The sequence below is a fragment of the Leucopleurus acutus genome (assembly GCF_964270905.1).
Source record: "Leucopleurus acutus genome assembly, chromosome: 6".
Lineage (NCBI taxonomy): Eukaryota > Metazoa > Chordata > Mammalia > Artiodactyla > Delphinidae > Leucopleurus > Leucopleurus acutus.
In genome coordinates, this window is record NC_139149.1 from 24942553 (window position 1) to 24962402 (window position 19850).

The following is a 19850-nucleotide window of genomic DNA, read 5'->3' on the forward strand; positions in this document are numbered from 1 at the left end:
AAAATTTACATATGCATTTACCCTTTAACCTAGAAGCAATCCCATTTCTAGGAATTTACCCTAATATTTTCAACAGAACAAAAATACAGATGCATTAAGTTATTCATTGCTACATTACTTGTAATTACAAAATACTGGAAACTATCTACATGCCCAAACTTAGGAGCTTTGTGGAATAAACTGTGGTTCATCTACATAACTGAGTACTATGTGGCGGTTTAAAAAAAAAAAAGAAAAAAGGAGAAAAACCTTTATTAACTGATAGAAATCAGCTTCTAGGATATGTTTTTAAGAGAGAAGTATTAAAAGTGTATAAAAGTAAAGTATAAAAGAGTATCAAGGAGTATAGTAAAGAAAAGTATAAATGAGTATAAAAATAAAGTATAAGAGTATAGCTTCATTTTGTGTTTAAAAAAACGGGGGGGGGGCGTCAATTAAGAAAACATATCTATTTATGTTTACAAAAAGACAGTAAGGATAAACCAGAAAACACTGAAATTAGTTACCCAGAAGGTTTGGAGGGGGAGGGAAAGATAGAGTGGGAGGAATATGGGGGGCAGGGGTTACACTTAGAAAAGAGTGTGCTTTCTGTATACATTTGACTCTGGAAAAATGTAATGGTCTACATTCAAAACTTAAATCAAGAAGAATAGAAAGAGGGGAAATAACCTAAGACTGAAAGCAAGCTGAGATAAACTAGCTGTATTTCAAACAAATAACATCTACACTGAAAGGGGGATGGAGTGGGAGGAAGAAATCTAATTCAGGTAATTAATGGACAAAAGATATGTTTGACTGTATAGCCTCAGGTGTGGTGGGTGGCGGGAGACCACAGGAAACAAATCTTAAACTCGTACTTTCTAGGTTTGTTTTTATAGTGATATGGGTAAGCAATTCTGAAACTTGTAGATGGATTATTGTTTGAGCAAATGAGTAATTTGGTATTGTTGGGAGCCAGAATTCTCATTGTGGAAGTGAGATGCAAACGTGGAATTGAGGAAGGCAAAGAAGACCCAGTGGCAGTGATTGGAATTGGAGGTATTGGTATGGACTCATAGGTTTCTAAAATACGGATAGGTATGTGGGTATGTACATATGTATATATATAAGCATACATTTCCTAGCTCACTTCTGTAGGGATCTAGAAGCAGTGACATCCTGGTAACAGTGAGCACATATATTTTGATTTCTAGAACATTCCTTACTAAAAGGAACCATGCTTTCTTCAGAGAAATGGCTGATTTCAGGATTGGGGCAGGGAAGGTGTAAGATGTATGGAAGATCATGTGTTGCCAGAAAATAAGGAAGTGCTTTTTAAAAAGATGGCGGCATTTCATAAGTATCTAGGTTGAAGGGGCTCTTACTGGCCAAATCTGGACAATTTGAGTGCCAGATAAGGACAGTAATGAATTATAAACCATTGGATAGAAATCATAACCCATGGGTCCACATTGATAATATGTAGATAAATAAAGAAATGGGAGAGAAGGGAGGGCATTTCAGCACAAAGATGAATGATAAATATAGAGGATACGTTGGAGTTGGAAACTTCATTTTACAACCATATTTATAGTAACTGGTTCAGGTGAGAATCATCAATAGATATTAAGTCTAGGTGGAAATCTGGGTAAAGAGTGTCGTACTTGCATGGTTTTAAAGTGGCTCTTTACAGATTATACTTCTGAATTGCAAGGGAATAAATAATAAGTATGCACTGGAGAAATGGGACAGTACCTTGACTGAATGATCAAAATGAATATCACCAATAAGGGGCAGATTGTCTGCATTGAGATGTGATAATCTGAAGAGTCCAACATCACTTATGTACTGTTTGGTCCAAGAGTGCATAATCTGCATCTAATAATGAGGAAACATTAGAGAAACCCCAAATGAGAAACACTGTGTTTTAAAAAGAGCTAAAAAAAAAAAAACAAAACACACAACTGTGGGAGAAGATTAAAGAAACACAGGAACCAACTGAAAGATTACCCAATGGCCAACACTGGAACAATTTGTGCAATAATAAATAAAACAGTATTGGATTATAATCAAAATATAAATATCCTTGAGTCTATAGTGATAAAAATAAATCATGGAATAAATTGGAGAGGAGAGACAAATCTCCCATGCATAAGAACTCTAAATCTACTCTGCCATCAAGGAAATGGAGCATACCTCTGCACTCCATAAGTGTGGGCTGTGCACGGTGACGTCCTTCTATAGTACAGTGTGCAGCGTAGGGGAAATGAGTAGCTGTACAGTGCAGAAACCTGACAAACACCACCTTAGCCAGGTGAGCAAGGGTGACAACAGGGATAATAAGTCACATCTTGGTATGATATGATGAAAATGGCACTCTACCTCTTTGGTCTTCCTCCCCAAAACATATAACTGCAGTTTAATTATCAGAAAAACAGCAAATAAGTCATAATTGAGGGACTTTTTTACAAAATACCAGACTAGAATTCCTCAAAACTGTCTAAGGCCAGTAAAAACAAGAAAGTCTGAGAAACTGTCACATCCAAGGGGAGCCTAGAAACATTACTACTAAATATAATGTGATATCCTGGATGGGATCCTGGAATAGGAAACGGACATTAGATAAAAACTAAGGAAACTTTGTACACAAATATTGAGAGCCTCATTATTCATAATAGCCCCAAAGTGAAACTAATCCAAATGTCTATCAACTGATGAATACATAAGCAAAATGTTGTATATCCACACAATGGAATATAACTCAGCCATAAAAATGGAGTTCTGATATATGTTGTAACACAGATGAACCTTGAAAGCATTATGCTGAGTGAAAGAAGCCAGAAACAGAAGGCCACATATTACATGGTTCCACTTACATGGATTATCCAGAATAGCCAAGTCCATGGCGAAGGAAAGTTAGTTTAGTAGTTGCTGGGGGATTGGGAGTAGTGACTGCTTTTGGCCACTGGGTTTCTTTTTGGGGTAATGAAAATTTTCTGGACTTAGATAGTGGTGATAGTTGCATAACCTTGCAAATATGCTAAAAACCACTGAAATGTACATTTTAAAGTGGTGAATTTTATGGTATGTAAATTATATCTCAATTCCTTAAAACTAAGGAAATAGAAATAAAGTATGGAATTTAGTTCACCAAAAAAGGGAGGATGACTATACTCAAAATGTCAGTGTTATAAAAGACATACTGGAAAACTTCCAGATTCATTGAGATTAGAGAGGTGTGATAACTAAAGCCAATGCATGATCTTTAACTGGATCCCGTATGGTGGTGGGAAAAGGTTATAAAAGACATTATTCAGTCAATTGACAAAGTTGTACTAAGGATAATAGCTTAGATTAAAAGTATTTGATCAGTGTTAATTTAGTTTAACTACATTCTTAATTTTAGGAAATACACACAGATACTTGGAGTTAAAGGGACATCGTATATGGAACTTGATCTCAAATTATTCAGAAAAAAATGTATGTGTGTATATATTTTATGCACCTACAGAGGAGGAGAGATACATGTGATAAAAGAGATGAGGTAAAAGGTTAGCAAATCAATGTAGGCAAAGGGTTTACAAATATTTTGTATTCTTGGAAATTTGTTTTTCTGTGAGTTAAGGAAAACAGCATTTGGAATAGTGTTAACAAGGATGTTCAACGGTGGGAGCTCATATTATTACTCTATATAAGAATGTAAATCTGTTCAAATACTTGGTAAAATAATTTGGAATATGACTTCAGTATTTGAAAAATAATAATTTTGGCATTGTCTATTTATAGATAGATATCCTGAAGAAATTCCTCTACATGTGCACCACAAACATGAAATAATGTGACAGGAACATTATTTTAATAGCCAAAAAATGGGGGGGGCATTTTAATACAGCAGTGAAAATGAGTAGACTAGAGCATGTATCAGTATTAACATCTATGCATCTCAGAAATAATGCTGAATGAAAAACAAGTCACTGAGGAGCATAACCAGAAGCAATCCATTTATACAAAGAATTAAAACCAGACAAAACTAAGCAACACATTGTTTAGGGCTACGTACATATGTGAGACAGCTATGAAGAAAAACGAAAGAAGGGAGGGCACAAGGGGGACTTGGAAAGTACTGGTGATCTGTTTCTTAAGCTCGTTGGTGTATAAACGAGTGTTTGTGTTTCCTGTATTTATAAAATACTCTGGGTATGTGTATTTTTAAAAAGTTTTTAAATTTTAAAAACGTTTCAAAACGCAAAACCCTCCAAGGCAAATAATTTTAAACCATAAATCATTAAATGAGCAAAGCAAGTTATGAAATTGTGTATGAGTTTTTGTTAAGAAATTGCATATGCATCTGTATCTTTGTGTTTATAGAAATAAGTCTGAGAAGAAAAACACAAAACTGTTGTTCCTTAGGAAGTAGGATTTCTAGAAAACTTTTGCATTATACTTCTTTGTATTTACTTATGTACTTTTGAGATCTGTGAGCATTTATCAGCCAGGCTCATATTTTGAGATTATATTTCTTTTGTCTTTACTGCTGTTGAATAAAGAGCTTAAAGGTAGGGTCCAAGTGTTATACATACTTTTCTGTGTGTTTTTTTTAATCAGAAAAATAATAAAACAATTTGCATTTTAGAAAATAAAACCAAAAAATTTAGAGGAAGGTCACTAGCAATGTTTAGAAATCTTAACTGAGGAACGCAGGTTACAAAACAGTATTTTACATACTTAATATTAGTTCACTTAATATATTATGTATATTCAAAATCTTAAAAATATCCTGGAATGAAAATGCTCCACCACTAACAATTATTATTTCTAGGTGGTATAATTTTCAGGTGGTTTTAATTTTCTTTGTATTTTCCTAATCTGCATGTATCACATATGGAAGTAGGAAAAAAAAATTATGAGAGTATTCACCATTATTAAGGACTGAAGTTCTTAGATGATTTCAGTAACATTATTCTTACCTTTGGGAGTAGCAGCTACTTACCTGACTGAGCAGCGGTAGGTACTAAGAGAAGAGAAGAGAAGAGAGCTCATCTCTACCCTTGTTACAGATGTGAGTTCAGTGGTACTCTTTCATCGGGTTGGCCAAAAAGTGCCTTCGGTTTATCTTTTTGAGCAAAGAACTGTTCCAGGTGCCTTTTACAGTCTTTCAGGGAATTGAAATTTTTTCCATTTAGAGAATTTTGTAAAGACCGAGATAAATGGAAATCCAAAGGTGCAATGTCTGGTGAATACAACCAGTGAATCAGAACTTCCCAGCCAAGCTGTAACTGTTTTTGTTTCATCATCAAAGAAACATGTGGTCTTGCATTATCCTCATGGAAGATTATGCATTTACTGTTGACTAATTCTGGATACTTTTCATTGAGTGCTGCTTTCAGTTGGTCTGATTGGGAGCAGTATTTGTTGGAATTAATCATTTGGTTTTCTGGAAGGAGCTCATAATAGAGGACTCCCTTCCAATCCCACCATATACACAACATCACCTTCTTTGCATGAAGACCAGCCTTTGTTGTGGTTGGTGGTGGTTCATTTCACTTGCTCCACGATCTCTTCCATTCCACATTGTCGTATTGTTTCATTGCCTATCACAGTCTGTTTTAAAAATGGAACGTTTGGGACTTCCCTGGTGGTGCAGTGGTTAAGAATCTGCCTGCCAGTGCAGGGGACACGGGTTCGAGCCTGGGAAGATCCCACATGCCACGGAGCAACTAAGCCCGTTTGCCACGACTACTGAGCCTGCGCTTGAGCCGACAAGCCACAACTACTGAGCCCATGTGCCACAACTAGAGCCCGTGCACCGCAACAAAGAGTAGCTCCCGTTCGCCATAAGTAGAGAAAGCCTGCGTGCAGCAACGAAGACCCAATGCAGCCATAAATAAATAAATAAACAAACAAACAAAAACAAACCCGGAACGTTTTCATTACATTTAAGTAGAGAATTGCACGCAGAAATATGGTCAAGAAGGTTTTGTTCGCTTAACTTATGTGGAACCCAAACATCACATAACCAAGCTGGTGCAAATTTTCAATGCTCGATTTGGATGTTTTGAGTATGTCATCTATCTCCCGCGTGGTATAACGTTGATTGTTCTCAATGTCTCAGTTTGATCCCTATCAACTTCAACTGGTCTTCCCGAGCGTGGAGCATCATCTAACAGGAAATCTCCAACACGAAACATCTCAAACCACTTTTGACGTGTTTGATCAGTCACAGCACCTTCTCCATACACTGCACAAATCTTTTTTTTGCATTTCAGTTGCGTTTTTACCTTTCTTGAAATAAAGCATAATATGCCAAAAATGTTGCCTTTTTTCTTCCATCTTCAATATTAAAATGGCTACACAAAAATCCACCAGTTGTGCTAAGTCTTTTTTTAAATGCACACTGATATGACAGCTGTCACATACGATCTAACAAAATTATTTCGAATGAAGTTAAAGAAAACTAAGTTGCTGCTAGAGCCATCTCACGGAAAAAAGTGAACGAACCTTTTGGCCGACCCAATAAATGGCTGCTTTATTCTTTGACAACTGCATTGATCAGTTATCTAACTTCATGTCTCCTGCAGGTGCTGCACTATCTGGCAGTACAGAAACCTGCAGACCTTGCTAGGCACCTGTTACCTTGTGTAATTCATGCAGCTGTACTCAAGGTAAAGGAGGAAGGTAAATGTCTTATTTGATTAGTCATTAGTTCATTTCCAAAATAAAAGTAGATTTTGCCTAACTTATCTAATGATGGCTTTGATATTTTTAAAAATAGAAAGTCTGGAAAACATTTCTTCAGTTAAGAAGATTATAAAGCAAATAATATCTCATTCCAGTAAAGTTTTGCACTTCCCCAGTCCAGAAGACAAGAAATTGGAAGTAAGTCTGATCTTTCCAAGTGTTCTCCCCAGTTGGCAATAATTATTTTAAAGATACATTTTTTAAAGGCTTTTTGCTGTCTTCCAATGTATGCCTCTCCCCTTTCGCACTGTTAGGAAATCATCCATCAAATTACTAATGTAGAAGCTATAATTGCTAGAGCCCGCTCACTGAAAGCCAAGTTTGGAACTGAGAAATGTGAACAAGAGGAGGAAAAGGAAGATCTTGAAAGGTAATTGGTATCTGATTAACTCATTTTTATCTGCAAATAGGAAAAGCCACTACTCTCTTTAGAAAATTTTTGTAAAATATTGAGAATCTTTTGTAGTGTTCCTCTATTTTTTGTAACAAGCATTGGCTAGAGACAGAGAAATATTTGTTTATCATAGGATTTGACCTCTCCTGTATCTCTTGAGTATTTGCCACGTGTTTCCATTCCTCCCACTTTTAGAACGAAGGCTTCCAGGTCTCTCTTTCTAGGAGTGTCCTTGTTTGCTCTTGGAGTAGTTGCCTGTGGAGGAACTGGCTGTTTACTCTTTGTTACTTGCAGGGCCCCAGAGCTTTGCTTTCCACTCTCACTGTTCCTTAAGTACAGGCAGAGGTGTTCTGAAACTATTTCTGCTGAATATTCCTAGTTTTTACACAAGATTTACTAAAGAGTTACTAAATCTTCTGAACCAGATTTGTGGTAGCAAATGTGCATACCTTCTGTGCTTTGTGAATGTGTTTTGAAAGAGTGACCAGATGGCCTCTCCATGATGAGGCAAATGATTGGGTCAGTCTTTTCCTCCTTCCAAGATTTGGACCATTTCGAAGGGATCCTGTCACTGTGGGTCCCTGTCCATTTTTTGCCTGAGGTACTTGAAAGGACGATGTTGTTTCAATAAGTGATAAAGTGTTTCCAAATTAGCTACTTGAGCAGCTTGAATTTGTTATAACTAAAATTTTCATCAGTCTTTCCATGAGAAATGGCATTATTGATGATAAATAATTAATATTATATGACAAGGCATTTGCTATAGCTTTTAACAAGGTCTTGTTTGAATATTATATTTTTTGTTGCCCAGCCTTCTTTGCTCTTGAAAATTCCTTCCTCTTAAATGAGAAGAATATGCTCTAATCACAGGAATTGTTTCTAAGATAGCAGTATGAGTTAGTGAGCAGGTGGTGCAGAGTTGGTGGCTCTGTGCCTTCGACTCTCTTAGCTCCACCATACGTTGTCTGTGATATACTTGGAAGTAGAGTGTTTCCAGCACATAATGGCACAGCTTACAATTGAGACTTTGCCCAGCAAAACATGTATTTTAAGCACATGCACACACACACACTCACACTCACACTCACTCATACACCTTAAAAGAACAAAAATAAGAAATAAGGACCATTGCTTTGCTGTATAAATTAAACATGGTTTTTGTTGTTAAAAATATTTTTAAAAATCTTTTATTTAGTGTAGCATCTTCTATAGTCTGAAAGAAATAGACTGCATATTTTTTCTTACACTTTGACAGAGATGGGCTTTTAAAAAAATTTACAAAAACAGTTGAAAGGCAGTAAGATTGTCATTTGAGTCGATTTTAATTCCAAATGTTGATCTGTCCTGTTAAAAAATTTCCACTCCAGCCTTGGTGTAGGGTTTGCCAGTATCATTTTGACGGTTTGTCCCCGAAATGAATCAGGGAGGATTGACCCAGTGTGAACTGAGCAGCTCGTTTTCTATCCTTTCATTACCTCTCTCTTCCAGGTTTGTGAGTTGCCTTTTGGAGCAACCTGAGGTGTTAGTTGTCGGTGCAGGAAGAGGACACGCTGGCAGGATCATTCACAAGCTGTTTGTGAATGCTCAGAGGGTATGTGAGATTCCTTATTGACTGTGTCATGATCTCTCCAGGCCTCTGCTCAGTAAGGTACTGTTTTGATTCCCACACATGGCCGATTCTACAGCTGCTAATGACAGCATTGGATTCGAACACTGAAGAAATAATGACTCTCAACAGTAACTTTTTAGTCTTTGAAATCCATCTGCTTTCTTACATGTTTAAATAAAATGATAAGTTTATTTTAGTACCTAAATTTCAGAAGTTAAAATGGCCTGAAATTCCTTGTTAACGAATCTGATAGGGACTTGTTTAGCAATGGCCAGTGCTGTGCTGTGGAAAAAATGTTTACTACTTTCAAATTAGAGTTTAGTTTTACCAGTTTTAAACTCCATGTACTGCAATGGATTCACAACTTAGCTTGGAGTTAGTAAATCTAACTATTCTTATAATGGTGAAGAGATCTAACTTCAGAGGGTTCCTAAGAAGGAAAAGCAAGATTCAGATTTTTAGGACTATGGAAAACAGTCTTCAGCACAGAAAGAAAGCTCAATTTGAAAACTTTCCTGGGTCATTAGCTCTACTGATAAAAATTTTAAAAATCGTATAGTACCTCTGACATTCTAAAACTGTTACGATTTGGATTTTTATGAGGATGGTATTAGTTATACTTTGGGTTGATTCTCTCTGTACTGATCTTGTTTACTGGTTAAGAGGTGCTGGTATTCCGTAGGTGATTCTCACATCAGGACTCATTAATATTAAAGATTATGATAAAAGTATTTTGAAGTGTACTAAATACAGAGTGCCCCTTATGTAGCACTGTGATGACACTAGAATGGCCCAGTTTTGAAGGTATAATTCTCACAGTCAAATGAGAAAAAGAATTTTCGTGGGTTTACACATGGAATAAAAACTTCATAGTCTCCTTTGAGTCGGTCTGGAGTGCATCGAATATATGAATTTGAATATATTGAATTTGAATATATTCAAAATCATAGCCAAATATACTGATAGGAATTTTAGCAAGAACTAAAACCTGAGATTATTTATGGGGTGGCCCGCTAAATTTAAGGATTTCAAGTTAAAAACCAAATATTTCCTTACAAATTAAAGTTCTAGGAAACAATAGATGCTTACTTTGATTTATTTTGTTTTTCTCTCTGGCATGAAACCAGAACCAAGTCTGTTTTCACATCCTGTGATATATTTGCCAGTTTACTAGCCAGCGCTTATAAGCACATTTCCTTGTTAACACCAATATGAATTTTCCTTATACTGCAAAAATTCTTTCATTTTTTAAAACCTGTGTGTTACGACAATTTAAAATCTGAAGTATTTATAAAATATTTTTAATGCTGAGAGTAGAACACTCTCATTGTTCTAAATACGTAAGCAAAATTATTTTCCCCAATATGGAAATAAGCTTTTTCCCTGAGACTGTAAGTAAAGTCTTACTGTAAAAATTTGGATAATACAGAGAATTATAAAGAAAAATTAATGACACTGAAAAATGAATCACATTAATCTCACTACCCACTGGTGATCACTGTCAACATTTAACATCTAGTATATACAAATATATGTAAATTTTACAAAATAGGATTATATTACATAGTTTACTTTGTTCTTACTTTCCGCTCAATGTAATTATCTTTCTGCATTAGTAAATATAAGAAGTGAATGTTTTTAGGGAATTGGCAGACTGTAATCCATATAACAAGCACCTGGTTGGTACATTTTTAAACTCACCTTTTAAATATCTGGCTAATTAATAGAAACCATTCAAATTTATTCACATAATTTTTCATAATTGATACTTTATATCAATTCTATTAAATCAAGATGTTAACTTTTTTAAAGTTATAAAATTTCACTGAAAATATTTTATAGCCTACAGTAATTTTACATATTTAGAACTTTTCCTTAAAATCTTACATTTTAATAAACTTTCATCATGATTTTGTCAGTGGTATATCCATATTTAAATGGAATTCAGCAAACAGACCACTGATTGGATTTTGCCTTAGTCTTTCTAAATTGAATAAGTCAGACATCTAGTCTTAAATTCATTGGGTTATCTATTTTTCAAGACATGAGTACTTTTTTTAGTATCTTAATCTTTGGGAAAAGAGCTAGATTTTTGCTGAATCATTTCCCCATTAAGTGACACTCTGTACGTTGCCTCTTTAGCCATCAGATGCATGAGTAGTGAGGTTTGTCTGCTCAGTTGGACGGCTAGGTGTGTTGTATGTGGTGTGTTTTTGTCTTGATATTCTTTTGATAGGATCATGTTCCTTAATGTAGTGCATGCTGTCTCTGAAATAATCTTGCAGTCTCTCGTCTAGCTCTTTTTAAACCATCTTGCTTGTTTCCCTTTCATCACTGTTTCTTTTCTCACCCTTTCTCAAGCTGACTGAATCTTCTGATGAGGTAACAAAATAGCCTTTGTCCCTCATAGTTCCTTGTTCCTTCCCATCCCTCTAACTTCATAAGGTCATTAAGACTAACCAACCACCTCTTTAGCAGTCTGGGTTTGGCATACCTTTCTTGCTGGTGTTTAGCATAACATGATTTCATATTTCCATTGCCAAAGCAAGTATTTTTTTCCAAATTGATGGTATTGTGAAAGAAACATAGTGATCAGAGTTAAAATGAAAGCTGTAGTTGAATACGTATTTTATTCAATTATAATGAAAAAATAGATGCCTTTAATATTGAGAACTTCTCTTGTGGCCACTGCTACATTTCATGGACCTCTGTCACTTCCGCGTTACATTAGTCACCCACCCAGCAAACAAAACCAGTGTCCTCAGTTTTAATTTGACAAATGAACCTTAAAAAGAATTGAAAGAATCGGTAAAAAAATCATCTTTCCAGACTCTGGAGAGCAGCATTTCCTTACTGGACTGAGGACATCAGACTTGGACTTGGGTCATTGCTAGAAGAAATGTATAGAAACCAGAACAGCTCCATTGTCCCTCTTCATCAGATGTCTGAATATGGCCCTCACTTTCCAAAGCAGATTGCCTGGCAGTCATTATCTTCTGTCTGTGTCACCAGTTTATTTGTAATCTCTGGCTGCTCATGCAGTGTTTCAAGCTTCTTGCATTTTCTGTGTTGTGATTTTTGAGCAATCATAACATAACTGACTGCATTACTGAGTAATGTAGAACATTTTAATGTATTTATCATGCTTATTCAGCTGTCCTTCAAAATGATCTGAGTTTAGCATTCGGCCTGCTCTTGAACTAGCATGTGATTCTCTTCAAGGCTGCAGCCATGGCTCCGCCGGAGGAGGATCTGAAGAGGATGGTCCCCCCAGAAGAGAAGAGGCAGAACCTGGCGGCAGACTTCCCACCCGCTGCGGGCCGGGAGCTCATTTTGCGCACGACCGTGCCCCGCCCCGCTCCCTACTCCCGGGCTCTGCCTCAGCGCATGTACAGTGTCCTCACCAAAGAGGATTTCAGGCTTGCAGGTGCCTTTTCATCAGATACCTCCTTCTTCTAATCCTTCTAGAGTTCCCTCATTTGTGGCTTCACAGACAGTGCTAACCCCTTCTGTGGGAAGGAGGTTGTGCCAGTCAGAACCTGAGAGGCCATGAAGAGGACCTGTCCAGTTTGGTGATCAAGAATCATACCAGCATCTGAGACTTTCCACTGGGCTGTCTAGGGTCTTGTGGGGACAGAGGAATGGGCTTCAGCTATTGAAAGATTTCTTTCCCAAAGAGATGGCCCTTGTTGTTTGGGGGATGGGGGGGACCAGAACAACAGCAGGAGGTCTGTGTACTCCCTCCAGCAGGATTGTGTTCATTTCTTCTTTTCCATGACTATCCCTTAGGCTATTGCCCTGCATTCATAGTCTCTGTAAACACCTATTATATTTATTAGTATCAAGTATGCAAAGTAGAGTACCAGTTAACTCAGATTTCTGGATATTTTGGTGGTAGCTTCTACTCCCAGAATCTGTTTTTAAAATACTAAATGACATTCTGTTTATTCAGTCACCTGCTGGCCATCTTTACTGTACTAATTGACTTTCGATGAGCATTTTGAATATTCTAGGAGAAAGCCTGGAATTTCACAGTCTATGTGTTTTTCCATGTAACTGTGACTTAAATGTATTCCTTCCGATAAAAAAACTATATATTAAATGTCACTGCAAATTAGTTTTATATCTCTCGTAAGGTTTGTTTCTCTGACTTGTTTTGTCTTTGGTTGCCCTGGAAGATATCACCCTGCAGATCATTGTTCTCTCTCTTGCTGTACAACATGCATTCCTTTTTTTGTGGTTGCTTGCAGTATTTAATGAAGCAGAGACGAGCACACGCTAAAAATATAGCCTCTGAACGTAGAGATTATCGTGCAGTTAGTATAATTTGGCATATGTGCTAATGTAATGAATAGAAGATTACTTCAGTGAACTATTTTGCTTTTGTATTATAGTTAAAATGAAGATAATTGATGGGGGATGTGTAGCACCCAGCATAAGGATAACAACAACATATTTCTAGTTATATGACGATCAAGATTTATCAAGTCTGTGTTGCTATATGGCCTCTGTTCGGTAATCTTAAATCTATTTTTAGGGCTAAAATTCCCACTTTAATCCAAAGTAAAAAATGATTATACTGAAGCATAGACCTTGCCTATGTAACTTTAAAGAATTAATAGAGCTCTGTAAACCCTATGTTATATTATTTTCGTTAAAAAAATGTAAATATGTGTGTACATATATGTATATATATGCATATATATATATATATATATATATATATATATATATGTATGTATGTATGTATGTAGTATAGGAGGCTCTAGCTGATTACCTCCTGGCCTTCACAGCACTCTTCTCTGAGATGCTGGATTTGACTGCTGCTGGTAAACCACACAGTGCAGCCCGAGGACTGAGCGCAGTACCAAGGAGAAACATACCTTTCAAGGACAGCGTTTGTCTGCTTTCTAATGAGGAAGTTAATAACAAAAAAACATTTTTCAAAGAGAAGTTGGACTTTAAAAAGGCGTTGTGAATCTAATAAAAGGGAAGGTGTTGCTTTCTCTGGCTAATTTTCTCTTCTTTTCTCCCCTCCAGTGGGCATTTTGTTCTTCTTTCAATTAGTTTTATGCTGTCTCAGATTTTCCTGAATATTTGCAGCCTGCTGAGTCTTGCAGGTATCTCAGGAACACTTTGTGCCTTTTTTAATGACATTATCCCATTTTACTTTTATTATAGTTAATGTGTTTGTTGATTTTAAGATATTTTAAAGTATCTACTTCGTATCAGGTACTGTACTAGGCAATTAAGGTAAAACAGAAACCGAACATACTCCCTCCTTTCAGTGACCTTCCCATCAGGTAGGGAAGACTGAGGTAACATTGCTATAAAACGGAGACTGCAGTCAACTCGACGGTATGAACTAGAGGTCCAATGTTTATTTAGTAATTCATTCATTTGTTGGTAGTGGAGACTAATACATGCAGTAATAGTGAATAGAGGACTTCCCTGGTGGTGCAGTGGTTAAGAAGCCGCCTGCCAACGCAGGGGAGATGGGTTGGAGCCCTGGTCCGGGAAGATCCCACATGCTGCGGAGCAGCTAAGCCTGTGCACCACAGCTACTGAGCCTGCGCTCTACAGCCCGCATGCCGCAACTACTGAGCCCGTTTGCCTAGAGCCCGTGCTCTGCAGCAAAGAGAAGCCACTGCAATGAGAAGCCCGCGCACCACAACAAAGTAGTCCCCGCTTGCCACAGCTAGAGAGCCCGCGCGCAGCAGCGAAGACTCAACACAGCCAAAAATAAATAAATTTGTGTTTTTAAAAATAGTGAATATGAGGGGTTATGGGAGAGGTTTTTCAGTCAGGCTTTAGGGATCAGGGAAATCTTTCTAGAGGAGATGATTTCTAAGTAGGAGCTGAGGTGGGAAGTATGGAAAATTGCTTGCAAAGAAGAACTACAATTATTTCCCCGTCCCTGTACGCTTGCCCTAATTGTGATTGTGCCGCTGCTCCCATGAAGTGGACTTTATCTTTCCAGCCCTTCATTCTGGACTTTGCCGTGTCTTTCTTTGGTCAATGGGGTGTTAGCAAGCGTGACACAGGCAGAGACTTGAAAAGTATTTGCACGTTGAGGTTTGCCTTCTCTTCCTCCTGGGAACTGTGAGACATGCAAAGAAGCCTGCAGAAGGAAGAGAGAGTTGGCGTGGTCTTTTATGCTGCAAAAATGAACCGATACAGGAGGGCGTAGGAAGATTGTTATGGGTAGAGAACACAGAATGTGCAGAAAACTCAGGAGCAAAGGAAAATGTATCTTTGGAGAATAGCCAGCATTTCAGTTTGGCTGGGTGAGGTACCCAGAGTAGAAAGAGGGAAGATGTGAAGATGGTGAGGTCACTGAGGTGAGATGAGGAAGTTCTGGGTAAACCACAGCAAGAAGTTAGGGCCGTGTCTTTGGGGCACTGGTGAGTCAAGAGTTTGAAGCAAGGGTGTGATGTGGTGGGTTTTAGACCCACCTCTCTAAATGGATTGGAGAGGCTAAGAAGTATTTACACGTCCTAGATCTGGTACTAAATTGGAAAGTAGCAATTATATCATCAGTGGCTTTTTCCCCCTCCTTTGTGCTTTGTAACATGTTGCAGAGAGCCTGACAAGTGCTTGTGGAACCAACAGGAAGTGTCCTCACGTGGGCCCTCCCACTTTATGTGTCCCTATACCACCATAGTAATCCAGATTTTTCTTCAGGATGGGATTTTTAAAACTCTCTAAGCATTTATTTTTATATTCCATTCATTAGTTCAGCAGACGTTTATTGAGTGCCAGCTATGTGCCAGGTACTGTCCTAGGCGATGGGGATACAGCAGTGAACAGGACAGGTAAAAGGCCCTCAATGGCGTTTACATCAAGGGATAAGTATGATCAAATTACCTGAGTGGGGGGATAGTGGTTTATGGACAGGTGATAAAGGAAGGCCTGTGAAGCAGTGACATTGAACAGAGACCTGAATGAAGTGAGGGAGCTGGCCTTGTGGGCGCCTGGGAGATGACCCCAGACGGGATAGAAAAAGGCAGAGGTATGAGTAAACGTGGTATGTCGGAGGCGCCGAGAAAAGGCCAGAGTGGCCAGGGAGTAGAGTAGGGGAGGGAAAAGGATGAAGAAATGAAAGTTGGGCAAAGGTGCAAAGACCAGATCACACTAAACATTAGGAGTTGGGATTTGTTTTCTTGATTGAAAGGGAAAGCCAGTGGAGAATTTTGAAGGGGGCGGGCGGGTGGGGCATGGTGTCATGATCTGACATTTGGAAACTCTTCACTCTGGCTGCTGTGTGGAGAATACACTGCAGAGGCAGGGGTGCAAGCAGTGAAACTAGGAGTGTTGATGGTTTGCACTGGAGTGGTAGCGGAGGGGGTAAAAGGTGATCAGATTTGGTTCACCTTTTGGAAGCAGAATGCACAGAATATGCTGACGGAATTACTGAGGGTATGAGAAAGAGTCGAGGGTGAGCTGGAAGTTTGGGGCCTGAGTAACTGAGTGATGCTGTCACATACTGAGAAGGGGAAGGCTGAGGGGAGAGCAGGTTTGCGGGGAGGATGCGAATAAAGATTTGGAGTTAGGACTTGCTAACTCTGAGCTAACAATTAGATCTACCTGGGGGAGCCAGCGTCTGGGGTGGCCACGGTGGCTCCCCGCCTCCTCCCTCCTGGGATTCACACCCTTGTGTAGTCTCCACCCCAAAATTGTACCAGAGCTGGGCTTTGTGGTGAAAAGAACACGGAAAAAGTGTTGGTGTGTCACTCCCAAGATTAGGTTAGGAAAGACATGCGTCTCAGAGTGGCTTTCTCTCTCGGATCACTCACTCTGGGGGAAGTCAACTGCCAGGTTGCAAACGACCCTAGGGAGAGGCCCACATCCTGAGGAATGGGGGCTCCTGCCAGAAGCCATGTGAGCTTGGAAGTGGATTCTCCCCAGTCTCAGAAGACTGCAGCCTCCTGAGGGACCTTGCACCAGAACTGCCAGGCTAAGCTGCTCGTGGTTTGCTGACCCTCAGAAACCGTGAGAGAATGTTTGTTACTTTAAGCTTCTGAATTTGGGGGCCATTTTATACAGCAATAGATAATTAATACAGTTAGAAGTGATTGTGTAAGTTTGGAGTTTAAGGAAAAGGTTAGGGCTTGTGCTATAAATTGGGAAATTTAGATACAGTACTTAAGCCATAGGACAGTATGAGACCACTCAGAAGTGAACACAATGCAAAGAGATGGTCTGGGGATTGAACCAGATATCAGGAAGAGGAGGAGGACGGCCAGAGGACACAGGGAAGGAGTAACCACTGATGTAGAAGGAAAGCCAGAAGTGTGATGTTCTAGAAGCCAAGGAAAAAAAAAATTGAAGGAGGGAGTTGATCAACTGGGTCAAATGCCATTGAGACACTGAGTAAGATGCGGCCTAAGCACTGACTGGTGCGTACCTGTGCTTGCAGAGTAACAAATGCAATCAGAGAGGTAATACAGTTCTTACTGGGAAAGAACAGAGGTGACCACCGGGTGGGAAGATTCGTGTCCCCGCCAACCAGTGCTGCACTTAACACTTCCTCCCTATACCAGATGGGGTTTTGGTTGCTGTGTACTCTTTCTTGCCAGGAACTGAAGGACTACTCAGCTGGGTGAGTAGGGGGTGGGTGCAGGAGGGTAGGATGAGGGAGAGGGCAAGAGCATGAAGCCAGTTCAGTCTGTTTCAAGCCAACTGTAACCCGCTCTTGCTGCCTGCGCATTTCTTCTGGGCATGCAGGGTCATGGATAGGATTTGGCATTCATCAAACAGTGAATGAGTGAATGCATCTCAGTGGCAAAACTTGTCTTTGAATCTTCTCAACTCAATTTCTTTGTCACTGGGCACCATAAAACCAGAGTGTCGCAGGATATTAGCTCCTGAAAGCCAAAGGCTGCTGCCAGCATTTCTCTAGCTCTGAGAAGTGGAGCTTGGCATCAGCCTGTGAAAGTGGGCTGGCCTAATTCTTGAAATACAAAATAAAGCTAGTTCATATTAACACAACTTCTTTGCCAGCAGTTTTTCCCCTGGGAGCTTGTGATGTCTGACTGGTGGTCGTGGATAAATTGCCCCATGAAGGATGGCCTACTGCAGGGATCATTTCTGGGCTGAGCTTACCTGCCAAGGAGGGCAGCCGGACCGAAGGCCCCTGCTTGGCCCCTACCTGGAGAGGACAGGAACGTGGCTCAGTCTCTCTGGGGACGCGCCCCTCTCGTCCCCTCCCCGAGGCCAACCTCGGCAGTTCCTGGCAGAGATCTTAATGTCGCCTCAGAGGCACATTTCCCTCTGCTGCTTTGTGGCTGAGTGAGCCTCTCAAAGGAAGGTACATATCTGCCCTATCAGGTTGAAAAAAACAAAAGCTGGATTTTTTTTTTCATGCAAAACCATGATAGAATGTTTATTTTTTGTTTAAGTTTGCAGGTTTGTCTCCATCTTTGTCCCAGAATAAGGTAGACGAATGGCCTGTGAGGGAGCCATGTGCAGGCTGGGCCGGCTGGTGCTGCAGATGCTGTTAGCTGGGTTCAAAGCTGGTGAGTTGACCGTCTATAGTACTGAGCAGGCCTGTGATAAAAAGTATTTCCCAGGAGAGAAAAAGAGAATTCGTCACTGTATTAGTTTCCTAAGGCTGCAGTAACAAAGTATCACAACCTGGGTGGCATAAAAATGGCAGAAATTTATTGTCTCACAGTTCTGGAGGCTCCAAGTTGGAAATCAAGGTGTTGGCAGGACGGTGCTCCCCCTGAAGCGTGTAGGGAAGGAGGCTGCCTTGCCTGTTTCTAGCTGCCGGTGGTTGCTGGCATCCTTGTTCCTTGGCTCCCAGCTGCAGCGCTTCTGTCTCTGCCTCTGTCATCACATGGCAGAGTGTCCCTCCACCCCACCGTTGAGTATGTGTCTGTTTTTTTGGACACCAGCCATCCTGCTCCAGTATGACCTCATCTGAACTAGTTACATCTGCAGTGACCTTATTTCCAAACAAGGTCATGGTCTGAAGTACTGAGGTTAGGACTTCAACATATCTTACTTTTTTGGACGGGCGCTGGGGTCACAGTTCAACCCCTAAAAGCATCGTTCAAAACACATCCAGATGGATACGTGCCCCTCTAGTTGCTGGTAGGCCCTGGGCCTGATGGCAGAAGCACAGACCTGGCTCAGGAGAGATCAAATCCCAGCTTTTATCAGGCACAAGACGCCAAACCTCTTCCTCTGCAAGATGGGGTGTTACAAAAACTAAACAAGATAATATCTGAAAAGTGCCCAGCATGCTCCAGGTACTTAGCTGTACTAAGTGGCCCAGCTGTGGACGAATGACCGCTTAGCTGTTGGCTACAAGCTCTGGTTTTCACGTGAGGACACGTCCAGCAGCTGGTGTTCATAGAGATGACGCAACGAGAGAGGGACTTCGAAATCTCCTACCCTCTCCTCAAACGAGTGGTTTTCTTTTGATTCCTTTCCCCCTCCTTGGCACCCGGCTCCATGGAGGAAGTTATAGTTAAAGGCTAAGTAGACTTTATCGAGGCGGAGGGCTGGGGCAGGAACCTGGGAAGAGTCCTGGCTCGTTCCAGGCTGCAGGCTTATCTGCAGAGGCCCCCAGCCCCGATGCCAGTGTGGCCAGAGCAGAGAGGGAAGCGGTGGCCGGTTCAGCACCTCACATGCCCCTTTGGGGAGTTTGGAGCTTGTTGAGTGAGAACAAAGAAGCTCTGGAAGGTTTTCAGTAGAGAAACAGAGGTGTGAGACGAGACTCACCCATCAGGAACTGGAGTGGTCGCCATGGTGATCCCTGCACGAGATGGCAGTGGCCTTGACCACGGCAGTAGTGAGGGGGTGAGAGATTCAGCAAGCGACACTGGCAGGACTTGGAGAAGCCGGGGCGGTGGGCAGTGAAAACCGGGGTGAGTCTGGACGCCCTGCTCTGACCCGAGGGGCAGCGGCTCTGCTGGGAGAGGGACCCGTGGCTCGTAACCAGCCACCTGGCGGCACAACAGCCTCCAGCGAGGGTACCCGGCTGGGCGCTCCAGTGCGACTTGCACCCTGTCTGTCACCTGACAGGATGGGCTGCAGTCTCGCGAGGGAGCCCAGTGCTCCCAGCGTCAGGGAGCCCCAGTCTTACCGCTGGCTGATAACGGGGGAGGGAGTGTGCACCGC

General features: G+C 40.4%; 1 protein-coding gene across 3 annotated transcripts in view; it reads left to right on the forward strand.

The window, feature by feature from the left end:
• Window positions 1-13348, forward strand: part of RAB3GAP1 (RAB3 GTPase activating protein catalytic subunit 1) — a gene marked incomplete at its 5' end in the record, with an annotated part of 125587 nt that extends 112239 nt beyond the window's left edge. For 2 of the 3 annotated variants that reach the window (XM_082840627.1, XM_082840628.1), the window contains 5 exons: window positions 6558-6654; window positions 6752-6855; window positions 6972-7087; window positions 8600-8702; window positions 11943-13348. In XM_082840627.1, the coding sequence (XP_082696753.1) occupies window positions 6558-6654; window positions 6752-6855; window positions 6972-7087; window positions 8600-8702; window positions 11943-12179 (657 nt within the window). In that variant the 3' untranslated portion in view covers window positions 12180-13348. Of the gene's footprint in view, window positions 1-6557; window positions 6655-6751; window positions 6856-6971; window positions 7088-8599; window positions 8703-11942 lie in introns of those variants that run through there. The other variant, XR_014326259.1, reaches the window with a different exon arrangement.
• Window positions 13349-19850: the final 6502 nt, after the last annotated feature.